This window comes from Chanos chanos, chromosome 5 (assembly GCF_902362185.1).
Source record: "Chanos chanos chromosome 5, fChaCha1.1, whole genome shotgun sequence".
Lineage (NCBI taxonomy): Eukaryota > Metazoa > Chordata > Actinopteri > Gonorynchiformes > Chanidae > Chanos > Chanos chanos.
The window spans coordinates 40,070,936-40,092,210 of NC_044499.1; the positions used below are offsets into that span (position 1 = coordinate 40,070,936).

At 41.6% G+C, this 21,275-nt stretch overlaps 2 protein-coding genes across 3 annotated transcripts; both read left to right on the forward strand.

Annotated features, from left to right (window-relative positions):
• The first annotated feature begins 1,049 nt into the window (after positions 1-1,049).
• stat5b (signal transducer and activator of transcription 5b) lies at positions 1,050-12,136 on the forward strand. 2 transcript variants are annotated; one of them, XM_030773609.1, is made up of 19 exons: positions 1,050-1,123; positions 3,663-3,798; positions 3,886-4,042; positions 6,150-6,239; positions 6,342-6,516; positions 6,849-6,979; positions 7,061-7,212; positions 7,591-7,746; positions 7,844-8,023; positions 8,271-8,358; positions 8,517-8,639; positions 8,728-8,820; positions 9,181-9,387; positions 9,586-9,680; positions 9,835-9,977; positions 10,139-10,294; positions 10,753-10,807; positions 10,940-11,047; positions 11,158-12,136. In XM_030773609.1, exons 2-19 carry the CDS (start codon positions 3,671-3,673, stop codon positions 11,267-11,269), a joined length of 2,349 nt encoding a protein of 782 aa, XP_030629469.1. In that variant the 5' UTR covers positions 1,050-1,123; positions 3,663-3,670; the 3' UTR covers positions 11,270-12,136. The 2 variants fall into 2 exon arrangements, with proteins under 2 accessions (XP_030629469.1, XP_030629470.1); XM_030773610.1 differs by having other exon boundaries at positions 10,142-10,294.
• Positions 12,137-15,170: 3,034 nt separating this feature from the next.
• ghdc (GH3 domain containing) lies at positions 15,171-19,468 on the forward strand. Its single transcript, XM_030773611.1, has 10 exons — positions 15,171-15,459; positions 15,849-16,045; positions 16,309-16,503; positions 16,992-17,111; positions 17,528-17,825; positions 17,926-18,115; positions 18,232-18,303; positions 18,582-18,715; positions 18,806-18,894; positions 19,202-19,468. Exons 1-10 carry the CDS (start codon positions 15,171-15,173, stop codon positions 19,421-19,423), a joined length of 1,806 nt encoding a protein of 601 aa, XP_030629471.1. The 3' UTR covers positions 19,424-19,468.
• The last annotated feature ends 1,807 nt before the right edge of the window (positions 19,469-21,275 follow it).

Here is a 21,275-nt window from a genome sequence, read left to right on the forward strand (position 1 = left end):
ATATCTGAAAAGTAGTACTTTGATATGTGAGTTTTAAAAGTAGTAAAAGCCAACTAACAAAGTTTTAAAGAGGCCAAACAGTCTATGCCAGATTTGCTAGTGCAATGGTCACAAAAACTACAAAATTGTTTACTGTGTCAAGGGGAACAGTCTTAAAAATCATGGCAACATATGCCAAACATGGACAAACAGCATCAGCAAAGGAAAATTGATTGCAATTCAAAGCCCACCTAGATAGAGAAGTTGACAGTTAATGGGATATTTCCTAAATGCCTTAGAAGGAAAGCCTCAAAAATGAACACAGAAGTGAATCAGTGCTTCTGTGACACAGTATAAAAAACTGTATGTCATGAGTTTAAAAAAGCTGAAAGAAACTGTTTGTATCCAAGGCAGACAGACGAGATGTTAGGAGCACAAAACCTGGAACCCTGAGCAACAAAGAATATGGGGACAATTTATAGGAACAGGTGCCCCCCATGGGACAAAATGTTCCCTCATAACATTCCCTGCAAAAAAAAAAAAAAAGCAGTATCCCACAATGTACAGTTTAGGACTCGTATGAATCTTCCAAGAAGGACTAAAGCTGCTCTGAAGACGAAGGGTTGCCTTACTCCTTATTAGGTCCTTTATATTAAATAATTCTATGGTGTATTATTTTGTCCACCCCTGTATATCACTAACTTTATCAAGTCAAAGATAAAAGCTTTTCGCCCTTCTAAATCTTACGCGCCCAAAAGTGAAACTGATTGTTATTAAAGTGGCGTGGGTCGTTTCGGTAATCGCCTTACTTTGTTCATTTGTAAAAATATTGTGACATTGAGACACACGCTGATTAAATATTTCAAACATGAATTTTACAATCACTCAACCACTAAAACTTCAACTTCTGTTTTCGGCGCTCCACCTCGGGAGAATGTCTGGGAGTTACCCCTGTATTATTTGAAAACGCGCAAGCACATCCTGGATGTTATGAGCGTGTGGCTTGACCGTAAATCTCTAAAGAGCTTGGTCACGGTCTACAGTACAGTGCCTAGGGAACATAATGAACGCGTCAGTAGTGTCTGTGAACTGAGATAGTGGGGTTTTTAGTGGAAATACATATACTAAGGGTCTGAGAGCGCAGGTAAGGATTAATTTGCAACATTATCTTGAAGTCATCAGTATTTTCTTTCCGTGGGAAGAAAAAATATGCTTCTGCTGACTTTGCATTCTAAAATTCTCACTTTACTAACTGCGCTAACGAACTTTGCTAATATTAGCTAAACAAACTTATACAGTGGTAGGCTAAACTACCAAAGCTAAATGAACTAAATTACTACGTTGCTTCTATAAAAACACAGGTAACGTAGCCAAAGATCGATTATTTTAAATTAGGCAACGCTAGCCAGTTAACCTTGGAGTTTCATCAGTTAGCCTCGTTGTTGGTTACAGAAAACAGCTCACAAGCTAACATAACTAGTTTGTTTTCTAACACATCACCTGTATAATATTTGAACGATCGAAGCTCTTTGAAGATTCTAAGAGGTCTAAGTAGCTGCTCACCATGTGCACTCCAACTGAATAACTTGAGAACGAACCCAACCCTAGGTAACCAGGCATGATATTAAATAGTTATACTAGCCAGGTTAGCTGCAGCGCGAGGCGGCTACGCTAGCAGTCTATGCAACAGAGGGTACCCAAGTTCGCCAGCGTTAACAGTTTGTCTCAGTAAATGTTGCAACAGCATTAGGCGAATGAAGCCAACACAGTAATAGCTAATTTTCAAAGATAACGTTAAATAACCGAGGTGTATTTTCGGTAGCTAATGTTAAACGCTAAGCTAACTCACTGTGCGGTAATGTTAACCAACATGTCATAGTGTTGACGCTTTCATAGTAAGATGATGCTGTGCTATAACGTTAAGTCATGCACAAACCAAGTTCCCAAGCATACCAATATAAAATATTATATTATCCCAAAGCCGACTCGAATTTTGTTGATGGCGGTGAGATGCCACAATTAAGTTTTCAGCCGTGCTGGTTGTGATTAGGCCTAAGCTGTCAACAGGTTGGAAGACAGAAATATGTTGCATGTACTTGAAGCATGACAGATCTTATTTAGTTGTATGTTTTATATTTTATGCAATAGCGTACTTTTGTGACCACAGACCACTTAGTATATTTACGTCACGGGAGTTGTAGGTTGTATTGTATGCAAGTTTTTCTTCTAACCTTTCAGCAGTCCCCAACCTTTGACGGCGGAGTGCAGCCCTGGCATATTTTACCCAGGTGTATCAAATTAGGTTTTATTAAAACCCTGCAAGAGTGCGGCTCTCGAAAGAGGGATTGCCTGTCCTCTTCTTTTAACCTTTTTTTTTTTTTTTAAACTCTGAATATAGAGATTAATGTGAGTTGGACAAAATACTACAACCTTGTGGCACGCTAGATAAGGAACGACAATAATTTTCCAGTTTTTGCAATACGTAAAGCTGGAAATAGCTCAGTTTATCATCTGAACACCCGCTTCACAACCGGTGTGCATGTGAAACTTTAGTTGGATATGACCACTATTACTCATCGTTGTTTTCATGAAACCTTCAGTGAAAACACATTTCCTCAGCCTTAATGTGTATAGAGTTGTTGAAAATCTGACTGAAGCATAATACTGCATGTTCACATCTCTTTGTCTAGTTATGGATAGATGTATGATACAAAGTGAAAGTGTGTTAGTCATAGGAAAAAAACCCCAAAACTTTAGCAAAATCTTTTTCCATTTTGTTTCGTTACACCCACTTTAAAAGCATGTCTGAAGGATAAACCTCCCTTAGTAAACAGGTTGTACGCCAACATGTTATTTATAGTAATGTAACACAAAAACAACCCATGAAAGTCTATGTCAGATTATGTTGTTTTGCTGTGTGTTGATGTGGAAAAAGTGATGAGAAATAAGCTTTATTTTGCCCTTTGGGATCTAGTACTACCGTATATGACTGATAATAATGTGTTGCATGCATCGATATGTTCATAGTGGCAGAACTGCAAGGCCTATTTCTGTCTTTCTTGCTGATTGTTATTACATTTAAATAAATGTATTTGTTTGTGTATGGATGGATGCCCCAAGCACATTGTTGTTAGTTTTCATCTGTTGACATTAGTCATGACTTGCTCTGAAAGCATAGGCTGGTATTTTGGTCCGTCATCTGTAACAAGTGAACGTAATCTATTGACTTTTTTTTTTTTTAAAGTTAACTACACCCAGTTCCACTGTAATGACTTCTGTAGATATAGTTACCATCTCTTCTGTTGTGACGATACATTCGACACTGGTCAGATCTGATTACTCAGCGAGTGTGAGGCTTCGTGTGTTGGCCCAGTTTGGAAGGCACTAGCAAAGCATTCTCTGTCCCTCAGGAGCCACATGCCAGACTTCCTGTTATCTGCAACTTATTGTTTGGGCTCATGGAGGCTGAGGTTATCTGACTGATCTGGTCAGTTTAGTGTCTCTGAGTACACATCTGTTACCTCACCCCCAATGGTAACTTGCTCTGTTCTGTTCATCAGAATAAATCAGAATTCTTTTCGTTTTGCCGTCTCTTCACACTTTCAGGCCATCGTGTGAGTGGGATGCTTTTTAATAGCTGCTCTTTCTCAGTCTCCCTTTCTCTCTCTTCTTCTCTCTTACAGAAAGGGAAATGGCATTATGGATACAGGCCCAGCAGTTACAGGGAGATGCTTTGCATCAAATGCAGGCTCTCTATGGTCAACATTTCCCCATAGAGGTGCGACATTACCTGGCCCAGTGGGTAGAAGCACAACCCTGGTGAGTGTCTTATGCGTTTTACAGCCTCTGTAACTACCTGTCTGGCTGAATGCAATGATCCATGTAATTATATATGTTCTCTCCTAGGGATGCCATAGATCTGGAAAATCCACAGGAGGAGTTTAAAGCAAAGCGTTTATTGGACAGTCTGATCCAGGAGCTACAGAGGAAGGCGGAGCATCAAATGGGAGAGGATGGCTTCCTGCTCAAAATCAAACTAGGCCATTATGCCACACAGTTAAAGGTAACAAATAAACAGAGAAAAACATACCTTACTACTATGCTTTGTTTTCACTTAGACCTGATCGTGACTGATGATCATGATCCCACTCTTTTATGTGAAACATATAAAAACGGACTTAAGTTCGTCACTTTTCTTATCTGTGCCCCCATCCATAAAATGATTGACTTCGGTGATGTTTCAGCGTTTTGTCTCAGAAAATCTGTCTAGACAACCCCACTCACAAGATATAGCAGTACAAGTGCATGCTTGTCAGCTAACGTGGTTTGCTTTATAATAATGCTGTGTGACCATATGCAGATAAGTAGGCAGAAATTCCGGTCTTTTGCTCTGATAAACAGTTCTCTCTCGAGGCATAAGCCATACAAACCCGACACTAAGAAGTATGTGGTTGTGGTTGATCTGGAATGTGCAGGAGTATTCTGTAAATATGTTAAATTGTATAAAACTGGAATAGTATTAGTTTTAGCTTTGTTGAAGTGGAGTGACAGTCATTCGCTCACCGACTTTGTTCACTTACACGTGTTCATAGTAAACTCTCTGTAGCTGAGTGACTGGTCTAAGTGATTCCTCTTCCATTCAGGTTCTGTAGGTTCTATAGAGACTCTCCCCTCTTTAGTCCCTCGTAATTTTTGTATTTGAGCACGACTAGTCGGTACAGGGGTCCTACACTGTCGTAAGTATGGCGGGAAGGAGTCAAAAGTGTCCTGGGCACACTCCACTGTAGTTTCTCAGAAGGGTAAATTAAGGGAGTCGGTAGTACACCCACCCACACACATACACAAGTCCATCTGTTTTTTGTAGCTCAGGAGAACTAATAGAGAAATACAAATACTGTTGCACAGCCCAGCTAGAGACTGAATGTGAAACGGGCTGTCGGTGTTGAACATGTGCACTGTATCTTTTTTGGAACCTATTCGGTTTGAATTCTTTGTTTCTGCTCAGTTCTTTGAGAGAGCTAATTAACCTTGGCACCAGATTTAAATGGTTAATGGACATGCTGACTCCAGGATCTCAGAACTGAACCATACTTTGCCAGGGCAAGTGTTCTGTAATAGTTTTGCAATGTGTTATGTGTTGCGCTGTTTGCTGTTGTAAAAATAACCTCTGTTCTAAGCATTTGTAGTTTGTTTTCTGCAAAGCTAAACTCAGTACTTAGCACACATTTTTAAATCTCGCATGACTTTGTTGTGACAGGGAGTAAGATATTTAATCGACTGATCCAGGTAACTTATTTCTGCCTTAAGGGAGCATGTGATTTATTCCAGTGCCAGCATGTTGTTGTTTAAGGCAGTTCGCCAAAGTCTCTGTATTTATGACTGCATTATTTACTGCCAGTGCGCAGGCGTTACATCCTCATTTCACTTTAAATCAGATGAGAACAAAGGAAACATAGTTTACTCTCTAAGAGACAAACAAAAGTTAAACTTGCTGGTGACCACAACTGACCTTGTTGATGCAAACGAGACAGAACCAGGGACTAGTGATTCATCTCCAGTCTATAATCATTTAGACTGGAAACAACACACAAATCGATTTGAAATCAAGGCACACAGAGTATTTACAAATTTGTAATGGACCAGTTACTAGAGAGCAAGGAACCATAAGACATTTCAAAAACAGAAGGAGACAAACTCTCCTAATTAACACCCAGCGTCACAGTCCTGGCAACTCTAAACCAAACAGTGTGCTGGTCTGTAGTTGCTAAGACTGGTCACCTGTGAGTGTAACTTTTTGTGCTGGAGTTTTCTTAATGGTGTGTTGAGGTAGCGGATATGGCCATTGGTAGTGTCCTTGTCGCATGAACAAAGGGAAAGCAAATTCAGTCCATTATTCAAGACCGTGAACGCTTAATGAAACGAGGGTACAGTCTATCATAACTAATAGCACTGGATTAAAATAGCACTAGTTCCATGTCATAGTGCTCCGGTTCTCGTACATATCTGAATACGACAGGTTACGTACCAAAAATGGATTTGCTTGGAGGAAACCAGAGAATTGGAGGCATGAGGAAACTATTAGTGATGATGACTCAGAACAGTCATCAGTTGTGCAACCACCCTTTTGGTTAAAGTGAGTTATGTGCAGTGCATTTTTTTTTCTTTTTCAGAGCACTTACGATCCTTGTCCTCAAGAGCTAGTGCGATGTATTAAGCACATCCTCTACACAGAGCAAAGACTGGTGCAAGAAGCCACAAACGTGAGTAAAACATACACATATGCCCTGTGTAGATGAGCAAAAATATACCAGGGGGTAAACAGGTGAAGTATCCTACCTTTGGTTTTTCACTGTGGTTGGCAGGTGAACTCTTCAGGAGGTGGACCCATGGAGGGCACTCCTCAGAGGTACCAGCAGATCAACCAGACATTTGAGGAGCTGCGTGTTATGACGCAAGACACGGAAAACGACTTGCGCAAGCTACAGCACAGTCAGGAATACTTTATCATCCAATACCAGGAGAGCCTCAGAATACAAGGTAATTAACCAAGAATGATCGTCAACTTCAAAGTTGCTCCCAGTAATTGTTTTTACTCTTTAACTAAACTGTATGGAACATTTTGGAATGTTAGTGACTGGTGAAAGTTTAAAACTTCGTCCCTCCCTATTCAGTTTATTCAAGTTACTCAGTTCATTTTCACTCAGTAAACCATGTGCTATTCTGTTGCGTGGAGGCGTGTTTGTGTTTGACTGAGATAAGAAAACGTGTTGTTGTTGTTGTTGTTGTCGCTGTTTTTGTGTAGTGAATGTTTTTGTTGAAACACAGCATGTGACATTCAGCATTTTTCCCCTCTCTTTCCCACTCACCAGCGCAGCTCAGCAGTCTGGCCAGTTTGCCCCCGGCCGAGCGCGTGCAACGTGAGACTAGTCTTCAGAGTCGGAAAGCCACTTTAGAGGCCTGGTTAACCAGAGAGGCCAACACACTGCAGAAATACAGACAGGTACACACCAAAGAAGATTTTGATTTTGGTTTGGTGGGCACGAAATACAGAACCTAAATGAAACTTTGTTTGTATGTGCAGGACTTGGCAGAGAAACACCAGAAAACACTTGCGTTGCTACGGAAACAGCAGGCAGTGATTGTGGATGATGAGCTGATCCAGTGGAAGAGACGTCAGCAGTTGGCTGGCAACGGAGGACCACCAGAGGGAGGACTAGACATACTTCAGTCATGGTACACACACTCACACAGGGGACTAGACATACTGCAGTCATGGCACACACACACTAACACAGGGGACTAGACACGCTGCAGTCATACGACATATATAATGCACACACACACACACACACACACACCAGGGACTTGATAAAGTGCAGTTCGCTTGTACTGCGATGCTTTATTTTGTCAGGGTTTGATTAAAGGTCATGACAGCACTGAGGATTTTAGTATGAGTTGTGTTTGGACATGATATTGGATGGTTTTAAAGATTTGTTTGTAAAGCACAGCAGGTAGATGTGACAGGCCGGGGGATAAAGCGCTAAGAGTGTTTAAGTTGCGTTGGCGTCAGAAGTGGTGCAGTATTATGACAGTGATTGATTTCACGCGTAGGTGTGAGAAGTTGGCTGATATGATCTGGCAGAACCGACAGCAAATTCGCAGAGTGGAGCACCTAACCCAGCAGCTGCCAATCCCAGGCCCCACGGAGGAGCTGTTATCAGAGCTCAACGCCACTGTTACAGACATCATATCAGCACTGGTCACCAGGTCTCTCACACACTGCCTCACCAGCTTTTAATAGGCTCCTACCAGTAATAGTGTGTATTCATTGTATTAAATGTGTGTTTCTGTCTCTGTGGCACAGTACCTTCATCATAGAGAAACAGCCTCCCCAGGTTCTGAAGACACAGACCAAGTTTGCGGCGACAGTACGGCTGCTGGTGGGGGGAAAGCTCAATGTTCACATGAACCCACCTCAGGTCAAAGCCACCATCATAAGCGAACAACAGGCCAAGGCCTTACTGAAGAATGAGAACACCAGGAAGTGAGTTGAGCACTCCCACACAGCCCCAACTGACATAACATAAACTCTAACATGCCATTATGGCTTCATCTTTCACAGGGCCTTATAAACATTTTATGGTATTCTTACCTTTATGTAGCGGCTTGTGGCAGCACATGTGGACTTAATGCTGAATCTCTCTCTCTCTCTCTGTCTCTCTCTCTCTCTCTCTCTCTCTCTCTCTCTTGCTCTCTCTCTGTCTCTCTCTCTCTCTCTCTTTATTTGACAGTGACAGCAGTGGAGAGATTCTGAATAATAACTGTGTGATGGAGTACCACCAGACCACAGGCACCCTCAGCGCACACTTCAGGAACATGGTGAGGGAGAGTGTCTCCTAAACAGTCCACGCTGTAAACAAAAGGCTGAGAGTACCGTATTGGAGTATTGCATGCACGGAATGTTCCCCACTAACCCAGTACTCTGTCTGCCACTCTTTCTTTGTGTCTCTTTCTCTCTCCTTCACGTGTCTCGCCAGTCTCTGAAACGTATAAAGCGTTCGGATCGGCGTGGGGCGGAGTCGGTGACGGAGGAGAAGTTTACGGTTTTGTTTGAGTCTCAGTTCAGCGTGGGAGGAAACGAACTCGTCTTTCACGTCAAGGTGAAAAACACTTAAGCGTTGTGATGGCCTACAGAGAAGGCTGTTTCTCTTCTTCAACTCTCCTGAACTGTTTTCTCTGTAAATGCAGACTTTATCCCTACCTGTCGTGGTCATTGTTCATGGAAGTCAAGACAACAACGCTACGGCAACAGTGCTGTGGGACAATGCCTTTTCTGAGCCGGTGAGTTGGAGATGTGCTTTTTCGTTGTTACCAAAGTGCTTTGTTAACCTAGGAGCCGACTGCCCACGCTTTTCTCTTTTCTCTGAGATGAAAAAGAATTATTTAATGCAACGAATTAAACTGTGGGCAGTCAGCTCCTAGGTTAACAAAGCACTTATGTACCATTTACCAGCCATATGCTCTTTTCATGCTGAGTGATACCTTTGATGTTGACTGCTGTTGTACTGTGAGCCGTGTGAGAGATTGTCAGATGTTGCCATCTGTCTACTTCTGCTTTGCCATCTTGCTTTACTCTGACTGGTTTTGTGTGGAGCACTTCAGTGCACAGTGAAATTCTGTGTAATGTTCATCTTGTCTCAGGGGAGAGTGCCGTTTGTTGTACCAGACAAGGTGACGTGGCCACAGCTGTGTGAAGCTCTGAATATGAAGTACAAGGCAGAGGTTCAGAGTGAGCGGGGCCTTTCAGAAGAAAACCTGGTCTTCCTGGCACAGAAAGCCTTCAGCAGTTCCAGCAGTAACCCCGAAGACTACCGCAACATGACCATGACCTGGTCCCAGTTTAACAGGGTAACACTGTTTCTAAACCACTCTTGTGCCTCAGCCAATTGTGTTCTGCCAGAATAAAACTATGAAAAGGTCCTTTCCAAGCAGGTCAAGTGACTATTGCTTTTCACCACAATCCAAGTTTGCTTCAGAGGAATTTATCTCCAACAGTGCGTTTGAGCATCTTTTTTCCTAATGTGGTGCTCTTCTGCTCCCTCACAGGAAAGTTTACCTGGCAGGAATTTCACTTTTTGGCAGTGGTTTGACGGAGTCATAGAACTCATGAAAAAACATCTCAAAGCCCACTGGAACGATGGGTATGAGTTTAACCTTGAAATTGTCATCAGATTTACACTTGTTATCTGAATTTTCTTTTTTGGTTTATGGCAATGTGGGATGTTTTTCGTGGGCCGTGATGCGATGCAACATTGTGTGTGTGTGTGTGTGTGTGTGTGTGTGTGTGTTCATCAGGGCGATTCTGGGATTTCTGAATAAACAGCAGGCTCAGGATATGCTCATGTCCAAACCAAACGGAACATTCCTGCTGCGCTTCAGTGACTCTGAGATCGGTGGCATTACAATCGCGTGGGTTGCAGAGAACCCTAATAAAGCAGGTACTGCCAATCATTCTCCATGGCTTTCAGTCGTTTGTAGCGCAGTGTCACTATTAAAGATATAAGACGTGAATTCTGCTAAATAGTTATGCAGTCGTGCGGGCTAAGCTCTTCTGTCTTCCTGGACGATAGAGTGTGTGTTCTAATGAACTGTCTCTCAGGAGAGAGGATGGTGTGGAACCTGATGCCCTTTACCACAAAGGACTTCTCAATCCGCTCACTGGCCGATCGCATCAGTGACTTGAACCACCTTCTGTTCCTGTACCCTAACCAGCCCAAAGATGAGGTCTTCTCCAAGTACTGCTCCCCCACACAACGTATGTAGCTGTCCAGCACTACACACCTCTCTGCCCGCCGTATACTCTGGGAGTATTGATTATCACTCAGTTCTTGCCACTAATTGATTTATCTGTTTGTTTCTTATTTAGAGGTATCTGTCCCATTTTATTGTAGGGTATTTTATTAAGATACATTTGTAGGAACTGAGAAAGAAGACACTGATAAGCAGTCACACTTCCACACTGCATGTTAACTGCTCTGCAGTTTTATAGACTCTGTAAGTAGGTAGACGATGCGTGATAAAGCTGCATATGTAACTGTTACAGAAATAAACAGGGACTATGGCTCCGGCTGCAAAGTGGAGGAGATTTTTCTCGGCTGGTTTTCTACGAGCGTTGCGGACACGCTAGATTTGATAAGAGAACAGTGTTTCACTTTTGGGGTTGACAGTCATCGCTTGATATTTCACAGTTATTTTCATTTGTCCTATCCTCAGCGAAAGCAGTGGACGGTTATGTCAAACCAGAGATCAAACAAGTGGTCAAAGTAGAGTAAGTGTGTCTCTCTCCCTTAATGATCCTATCTCTGACATTTGTTTATCTGTCTGATTCTGTGTCACTCAGACGTTTAGCTTATCTCTTATTGGAGAGAATGAGAAACACTTCACTCTTTTTTCATGTTAGATTCTCCTCTCCCAATCCTGAGCCGTCACCTGGAAACCCTACCTTCATGGATACCACAGCCTCCCCAACTGTCAATCAACAACACGGCTTTCCAATGTATCCTTCAATGTGAGTACAGATGATGCTGTGTATACCACAGTGTGACTATGTGTGGCTCATTTTGATAGATATATGAAAGAAATGAATTCTGTAAATTGATTAATGACGTTTGTGTGTAGGAATGATCCCATGCTGGATGCTGAGGGTGAGTTTGAACTGGATGACGTGGACATGGCCAGACAAGTCGAGGAGTTTCTGCGACAGCCCCAGTGGAGCGGCCAGCAGTCGTGACCTTTTGACTCACAACAGTTATTACCTTCTACCCCACTTAAAGAAAGCACTTAATGAGTCTCATTCCATTTTTTTTAAATCGAACTATTTTATTTGAAGAAATGTTACTAAATGTGAAATGTTTATGATGGATGATGATCATTGAACGTACTACATATGTGCTCTGCATAACCAGTGTTTTCTTATTCCAACAAATGACAGAACTGGGAGCAAGTGTCCCACACATGTCTGGATTAAAACGAATAATAACTGGAGAATAATTCTAAAACAGAAATGAACTATCACAAAATTGTAGTAGATCTAGAGCTTCCTTTCTAGACCACAAATGAGAATAATCTCAAACTAAATATATTTTTCAATGGAAAATAGCTATTCAGAGTGCAGGTAGTACTGATCAAGACCATACATGTGAATAACTGGCCCCGAGAAATTGTAATGATGGCCGCCCTTATCGTGCCTGGGGAAAATCAGTGATTGATACTTGTTCATGCAGGCAAAGTTATTTATGACATTACAAAACATTATTTGCCTAATTTGTGATTAGTGTCATTTACAGCCATGAGTGATGTGAATCCCAGAACTATTCTGGATGCAAATGGAATGTGGAGTTTGGATACATCACTGAACAGAGCCACAACATAGATAGAACTTAATCTGTATTTTTTTTATGTCCATTGTGCTGTCTAAGGGCTAAATTCAACCAATCAGCTGCTGCAGTGGAAGCACATAACAGTTGAAACTATGCTGATTCAACAGCAGTGATGCTTGTCACTGTTAGTTTGTCATTGTTTCTTTTTTTGTTTGTTTTGTTTTGTTTGTTTGTTTGTTTTTTGCTTTTAATTGAAACTAAAGTACTATATAAAGGGAATAAACCAAACATTGACCCTAATAATAATAATAATAATAATAATAATAGTGTTGCATTTGCAGTTACAGATGCTTCATAAAGGAAAGACATTAACATAGTGTAGAAAAGAGCTATGTTGTAGGAACAGAGCCATTATAAAGGTCTGTGTAATGGGAACTTTTTAACTGTTCTAACTGCAGCAACTGTCTGTACAAAGTTTTTATGTCAGAGTGTCCTGTTCTGTATACTTACAGCTGCCTTGTCTTTAACAGCCTTTTAGTAGCCCTCTTTTATTTCAATGTCTGTCTCTCTACTTCTTGCACTTTCTCTCTGTGCCTTAAGCGAGCACAAGATCATGGTGGTAAATGTAAAGGTTGGTCTAATGTGTGCACAGACGATTGTTATGCTATTGATACCCATGAATGCCAAAATTAATCACTCCCTGGACAAGACCTGAAATGTCCCCTTATTCAGACAGCACTTAGTGAATGTGTGCGTAGGTTAAAAAAAAAACTGAAAAGCTCTTGCCCAAAGCAATGCACTTATTATGTGGCCCGGAGTCTCTGCATGTTCCTGTCCTGTGCGTAATACAGTCTGCATGTTGCCTGCTCTTTGTTAATGTTGTCACTTAATCTTGTCTAGAGGAGTTTGGGCCTAAATTTTTGAATCCTTGAATTTGTGTTCGGAGGTCAGAGTGTTTTTGTCCCCTCATGCATACAGCATGTCACCTGCTGTACATCCTTATTCTATGTTAATCGTGAGTTATTTCCTCATACTAAGCACATAGTCCCAAATTACTTTTGTATTTTCCTCAACCCTTTTGTGGAGATCATTTTAGCTCAGTTGTGTTATTCATGTCTTTTGTATAGGGACGGGCTGGGAATTTTAACAGTGGATATCTTTTCATCTTTGTGTCTGAACTACAGTTGCTTTCATTGTTGGTCTTAGAACAAAGGGCAGTTGAGAATCATTTTACCTGAAAGGTGACCAAATATTTTCAGACTATTCTTTACCCTCCTGTTTGCTTAATGTCTCTCACATCTATGTGGCACGGGTCTCAGGAAAATATGTATAGGATATATTAAAAAACAGTATGTCACTATGGAAATATATACAATGTATAGACAGAGATTTGTTCTCCTTTAACAGTATGTTTTATTACCATATTACTGTTATGCACATATTTCCTGAAATATGCCTATGGCTAGAAAAGGTTTGGATGCATTGGCTTACATCAGTAATGAAAGTGAAAACTTGTGTGCAAAAGTGTGCTTTTTACTTCCCTACGATCTGTTCATTACATTTCCTCTGTGTCACTGTTTCTTTTGATCTTCAGAAGGAGACCAAATCAGCGATTTTGCAATGTCTTACTATCAAGCCCTTGTTAACCTGGCTTATTTTTCTGTCGATTTTATTGTTCAGTTGCAGTCCTTTATGACAGGACAGGCCTGTACAAAATTAATTTTGTGACAGTAATACTTGTGAAATGCCATATAGTGTCCTTGTGCAAAGTCATTTGTGATTATGTGAAAGTACTCGTGCACTCTGCACGTCAGTCTTGAGCCTACTTGGACAGAACAGTTGGTACCTGTAACTTGGTACTCATGTCTTGTGTGATAAAGAATTATAGTGTAATATCTGCAACCATGACCAGGAGAAGGCCAGTGTAACGGCTGGCGTTCTTACTGACGTTATTACTGTTATTTTCAAGTATGATGAAGATACGAATACGAATAACACATTACAGATACAAATTATAGTTTACTAAAGTGACTGACTCAGACAACACTCTTCCACTTTCGCTTTGTCGCCAACATCTTTGCACCGCTGGATGTTTTCCTCATAAATAGTGGTAAATACACAAATATTATTGACACAGAATTCATTTTGTCGGCCTTCCCCTTTATGACAGGTCCTTTAAGTTTGATGTCAATAACTGTGATGAACGTTGTGGGAGGAAAAACGGGAATAAAGTTGTATAAATATTTTAAAGAATGAATGGTACGTTTCCAGTGTTTCTACATTGTCTGTAGCAATTTTAATTATATTTACATTGGAATATTATAGTTAAAACCTCCAATAGGCCGGCTTTGAGTTATTGTGTTGACTGTTGGTTTAAAGCCGAATATTTTCGCTTTAAACGCTGGCACTTTGTCTCAGACTGATAACTAGGCAGATTCAGAAACGCAAATGTGACAAAAGCCTAGTAAGCAGCTTGGAAAAATCAGCTCGGTTGCCGTCTTGTGATTTTCATGTACGAAACTATTTGAATTTCACTTCAGAGACGCTCTCTAAGAGCTGAACATCACTGGAGGAGTTTTTAGTTCTATCTTAATTAGATATTTGAATGTTTTCGGTAACGAGCTATTGGTTTCTAAAGCGCGAATATTCAAGGTACAATATAAAACCAACCTCGGCGCTGAACTGGTTTTCTGTTTAAACTGGGCGGTATTGAGTGTGACATCATCCCGAAGAGAGCGTCAACGTCGGTCAGTGAGAAAGAAGGAAGTGGAGGATTGTCGAAGTTATCGTGCTAGTTTGTGGCGTCGCAAACCAAATCATTTCCACCAGCACGAAACACACCATGTTGTGTTTTGTAGCGATCATTCACAGGTTAAAAGTACTGGATCTGTCTGAAGCGTGTAAAGCTCTCATCTGAACTGTTTGCAATGGCATCAATATACTTGCTCCCCAACTGGCTTCTTATTTCGTGTTTAACAGCAGTGCTCAGCACTGTCATTGCCATCGGTAATTGTTATGGTAAGTAATAGGCTGTGACATCCTGATGAAATGGTAATTAGCCGGTTGAAATAGAAAATTCAAATTCCTTATGGTTGCGAATAGCAGAGAAAGTTGATCGTATCTCATATTTTGGAATGCATGCCTGCCCATATTTTCATAGGTCTTTGGTTGTGATGTAGACTGTTAACCTGGAAATCCCCCTAATTTTTACGAAGCGTTTTCATTTGGCCATTTAATGTAGACGAGTTAGCGGCCTCGTATGGTAAGGAGCTGTCACTACACATTCCCTCTTTTGTAACAGGGCTATCCATGATGCCTCGTCCTTTACCCACGGCGCTCGGCTTACTGTCACTCGGCGGAATGGCTCTTATTTGGAGAGATATACGCTGGAGAGTGAAGGGAGAGAACCGAACAGTAGGAAGTCTTCTCAATCAGTACCTGGCTGTAAAGGTGGTTGGTTGGCTGGGAAAGCGCCAGCGAGACCGCTTGGAGACAGATACACAGAACATACAACGAGTCCAGGAAGAAACGCTCCTCAAACGCCTTAAAAAGAATGCAGACACTTACTATGGAAAACAATACGGGTTCCACTCAATCAAAGGTAAAACCTGCATTTTGTATATGTTTCAACAAGACCACGACTCATTCACGTTTCTTTTGCATAGTGATCAATCTTGCCGTGTGTTAAATAACTCGCTCACGGGACGACCTTGTTCGCTGTCTACTCCCTTTGCGCATGCTAGTTTTGTAGCATGGGCTGTAACCATGAAAACAAAACCACGTGCCATTTAAACGGGAATCTGAGTGAATCAGACGGGCCTGTATATAAGTTTCTACTGAAATACTTAAGTAACTGAATGGGGATTTTGCAGGTCAGCTTAAATGTGCAGTAAAGTGCAATAACGGAATAACTCTAAACCTAAATAACTCCGTTACTTGTCTAAAATTGCCACTGTACCATGATACTAAATTCTTCAAATGTCTTCTCAGACACCGAGTCATTCCGCCAGCGTCACCCAGTAACGGGCTATGAGCATTACAGGACACTGGTGCAGCGCGTGGCGGCAGGAGAGGAGAAGGTTCTAATTGCAGAGAAGCCACTGATCCTTGCCATGACATCGGGCACATCTGGGGCCAGCAGCATGCTCCTGAGCACCAAAGACACCAACACTGAGTTTTTCCTACAGGTCAGTGTAAATCACACTCATTAACTCAGTCAGTACCCTGTCTACACTCTGTATTCCATCCAGACCGAACCCAGTGCCTAACAGTGGTCGTTATGATTTCGAAATTTTCTTACGGCCAAGTGCTTCAGGGTTCCCATGTGGGGTGGAGAGAGTAGGGCTTTGATATGTAATTGTAATCATATAGGGACAAAGGAATGGGCTGATAATTCATGAGTGATTCTAATTGACATTGTGTGCATGATGGTATGTATGTTCTGTATCAGGGAGTGGCAGTGTGTCTGGATGCCATGAGAAGAGCTTTCCCTGCCAGTGAGAGCCTCCAGCGCACTCTCAAGCTCTTCTATACTCCTACTTTCCGCCAGTCAGAAGCCGGCATACCCATTGGACCCAACTCCTCCACTCCTGCCTCTTCACGACACATGCTGAACCTCTACACCACCCCTGCCCCTGCCTTTCAGGTAGGACAAGCTGGGTGCCCTCAGTCAGATGGTCGTTAAAAACACATTTCATCCAACTTCAAGATATAGTGCACTACAGTTAAATTTTATTCCCCCCTAAATCCCACTAATTGTGCGTTCCCGCTAGGGGTGTAAAGATTTACCGCTTCAGATTGTCCCTGAGTGTTTTATCTGTGTCCCATAACTGGGTTGTGATGATTTATGTATGCTAGATGTTCTGTTGCAACCAGTGTGTAAAACACAAGAGAATTGAAATCGAACTTTTGTTGCATTGAATTGTATTGAACTGCATCATATTGCATTGAAACAGGGCTAAACCATTTAGTATTGAATTGTTGAGTGTATCTTTTATGCACTGAGTTGTTGATCACGTACTGAGATGTATATCGTATTAATCTGAGAAGGAGAGATACACACCCCTAGTTTCCACTCTAAACTGAAATGTGTTTGTATTTTTCATATTTAGTTGTATTTGTATTAATTCCCAGGTGCCAAGTGAACGGGATACGTTGTATCTGCATCTGCTGTTTGCACTAAAGGACCGTAGTGTGGGCACTCTGGAGTCAAATTTTGCATCCACTGTATTTTATGCCTTCAGGGCTTTGCAGGTAAGGAAGGCCGTGTTGTGGGGCTAACGTTGTCCAAAAGCAGAATTACCCTTTGTTTACTTTAGTACTAGAACACATTGCTTTAAGACACTCCAAAGATGTCAGTTTTATTTCTCATTAGGGCCAGTGCATTGTGTTGAAGGTGAGAATTTTCTGTGTCAGGGATTTCACTAGCTATAGTTTAGCTGTGGGAGCTGTTAACATTCTTTCCTACATGTGGTGTGGAACGTGGGATTTCCCCCCTCTCTGAGGTTGTTACCCAGACAGAGCAGAGAATATCTGTAACATCATGTTTTACAGATCCAGGACAGTTAGATGGAGCAGGCGTATAATGCATTAAATATGTTTGAGCCTCTTTGGGGGTGTATCCACTATGCCAGTTGGACAGTGTTAAACACTGAGTTCTTGGACTGCAGGAACGTTGGCAGGAACTGGTAGAAGACATTGAGTTTGGTCGGGTGAGCCCAAAGTTGGAGCTGGAGGCCGGCGTGCGTGCTGCTCTGGAGAAACTCGTGAAGCCGGACCCAGGGAGGGCTGCGGAGATCCGAGCCCAGTTTGAAGAGGGTTTTGAGGGCATTGCTCTCAGGATCTGGCCTCAGTTAAATCTAGTTCTGGCTGTGGACTCTGGATCAAACCAGATCTATGGGGAGATGCTCCGACAGCACTACTGCAAAGGCGTGCCCTTCTATTCACCATTTTACGCTGCCACTGAAGGTTTGTGTTCGTGAGTGTGTGTCTGTCTTTTGTCTAAAACAACTTGTTTCTGTATGTGTGCGTGTATTTATATCTGCATACACGTGTGTGATTATTTCAGGTCTGATAGGTGTAAACCTGTGGCCATTGCAGGAGAAGAGACAGTACCTGCTCTGCCCCCGTTCCATGTTTTGTGAGTTTCTGCCAGAAGCTAGTCTAGATGCTGAAGAACCTCAGACACTCCTTATGGATCAGGTACAGGAGGGACAGAACTATGAGCTCATCGTCACCAATGCCTCTGGACTTTTCAGGTACACAGTTACCCCAGAATCAGTCTGTCCTTTCAGCTTGAGCTGCTGTAATCTGTATCCTCAGCATCACAAAGGTCTCACTGAAAGATAATTCCAGAAGACAAATTCTTTTCTAGGTATCGCATTGGTGACATCGTTAAAGTAGTTGGATTCCACAACCAGTGTCCAGTGGTGGAATTTCAGTACAGGTAAAGCTATTGGATGTGAACTGCACTTTCTGTGCTCTCTGTCCTTCTGACTTCCCGTGACCAAAAGAAAGAGATCATTTTAATTCCTACACTATGATAACGTTTAAGAGATTTTGTTTACTTAACTGTGTATCTACATATGTTTTGGCTTGCGTGTGTGTATGCTTATGATATAGGTGTATAACTCTAAGAGGCTGGTCAGTCAGTATTCAGATATCATACAAGGAGTATTGATTTTAAAATTTCTCAGACTGTGTGTGGTTGTGTCTCTGTGTCAGGCGGGGTCAGATGCTGAACGTTCGAGGTGAAAAGGTCACAGAGGCATTGTTTCTGGGTGCTCTGAAACGAGCTGTGGAGCAGTGGCCAGGGGCCAAACTCATAGACTACTGTTGTGCTGAGAGCGGCATTCTGGGTAAATATAGTTTTTGACCTGCTCACTGGCATTCATTTAGAGTGACTCTTATGGCTGTTGTGTAAATGTATAATGTATGTTTGTGTACAGGTGACTTATCTGGAGGAGCCCAGCCCCATTACCAGGTGTTTTTGGAGCTGAAGGGAGTGAGGAACCTTTCTGAGGAACAAAGAGATAAGGTGAGGGGATCAGTACAGATAAATTATTGTACTTTAGAGTAACTGGTCTCATACTGAAACTTGGCAGTGGCACTTATGCATCAGACAGCTCCTTGCTGGCTGTGTGCTTGGTTTGTATTCTGCACTCTGTATGGGCTTGGTTTGTATTCTAGTCTTGAAAGTGGCTTTGGATAAAAGCATCTGCTAAATGAATAAATGTCATGTAAATGTAAAACAAATGAGTGGTAGAAAAATGTCGACACCAAGCTTCGCCTTCCATGTTTGTTCTTCTCCTTTGACTACCTGCTTCTCTTCCTGTCCCTCCCAGTTGGACCGCTGCCTTCAGGAAGACTCGGCAGTCTATAGGTCTTTCCGTATCAAGGGCAGTATTGGACCAATGAGAGTTCAGCTCGTTAGTGATGGGGCTTTTCAAGAACTGAAAGGTCGGATGATGGAATTCTCCAGTACCTCACCCAATACCTTTAAGATGCACCGGGTTATCCGCAGGAAAGAGTATGCTGATTTCCTCCTGGGAAAAACTATCTCCTGAGACACTGCTTGGAAGCATCTAGGCCATATTGGACATCTTGCCATGTCTCAGAATGTGGCATTTTTATGAAAGCCAGCACCAAGGACAAAAACACTACAAAAGTGAGAAAGAAATGGACTCATGTATCTCGTGTTGATATTACACAGGGCTTAATATACACTCTTTTAAATTTGCACAATACAAAATGAAACGGTGATGTAACATTTCCAAACTGGCATAAATGACCGATAGTCCTGTCAGATGCAGAGGGGTTCAGAATTGCTCTGCACTGGAGCAGGTGAGATGAAGTATCTGTTCCTCCGTTATCTGAAGACCTGTGCTCAGGACCGTTGTCCTATGCTTGCATATGATTATTATTTCCTATGATTACTGGCTTGATGTAGTCTAACAAAAATTCAGACTTGAATGGTTAATGAAAATCTGAATGTTATCTTAAGTCTTTACTGCCAACAGTTTATCACTCACGGACTATTACTTCTTAGTCTAAAAACCCTACAGACGATGAAACCACAGAACCGCAGTTACCTTTTGAACTTCCCGACCCTGGATTCAGTGAAGAACTGTAAATGCTAATGTACCTGGTGTTTGATTTTAATTGAAGTGCTGTTACATCCCCTTTACACAGGAACATAATGGTTGAGTTTAAAAGCAGGTTTGCCTTCAATGAGAGGATTTTGTTTATTAAAGTCAGGAGAGGTGACATTATTATTAATTTCCTTCACTAATTAATGTCATACTGCACAACACACCATGAGCTCTGGCTGTTCAACAGTTCAGTTCTGCCCTATGGATAGGCAAAGTTTTTCTGTGAATAAACCAGTTGTTCAGACTACATGTCTGTAATGCTCCATTAACCCAAAATCACGACCTGAAATGATGAAATTCTTCTTGCTCTTGGCCGCATCTGTGTTTGAATTTGAGAATTCTCAATCTTCCCGTCTGGGCCTTTTTTAGGGTCTGAATTTACTGTTTTTATCCCTTAGATGAATTAGTCAGATGTTAATTCCAGTTAATCTGATTTCAGATTAAAGGCAGGTGAGTTGTTTTAATCTGTTTGTGTTCCCTGCAGGTTAGTTGTTTCTGTACGCTGTACCTATGTAATCCAATGATCTCAACTCAAGATGAGCAATTGTTTAGTCAGAGCGATGTGTTTCACCTGTTAGTGCTCATTCAGTCAGGTAGGAGCTGCATGTGATTGCGTCTTGTGATCAGTAGAGGGTGCCAGCACTCAACAAGAGTACAGTTATCTCTTTTTGATACAGATTCAGGGAAGAAACTCAACACAGCTGGCTCATGTAGACCCCACCACATAAAAAGGAAGTGGGATCCAGAGAGTTAACCCAGGTTAAAAAAAAAAACCCAAAAAACGTCACACCAATAAAGAAGAGGAAGTCTGGCCATATACAGTGGTAAGAGGAATGAACTTGCTTTTGTTTTGTTTTGCAGTACAAAGTTGAGAGTCTGATGGATGACATGAACCTACTCACAGCTGGAAAATGTCATAGGTTACACACCTGAGTTTTATAAAAGCTTTAACTTGTTGCAGACATATTTCAGCCAACTTATTTATTTTTTTTACACTTTGTGTTCTCATTCTAATAAAAGAATATTGGATTTATACATTTTTTTCTTTCCAATCTGAGACCCCAAGTCATCATCTGTGTTTGATGTAGTGTCTGCATGTGACCACTACTTCATGATGCCTAATAGCTTACTCTACAGGTTGATTCTATCATCATTCTGTATACAGTCCATAGCAATTTGCTCTGTGATTCAAAGGCTACCCAATACTCTAAACTCACGTTACTGGAAAGCCTGATATATTCATTATATATTCATGCACACTGATTTC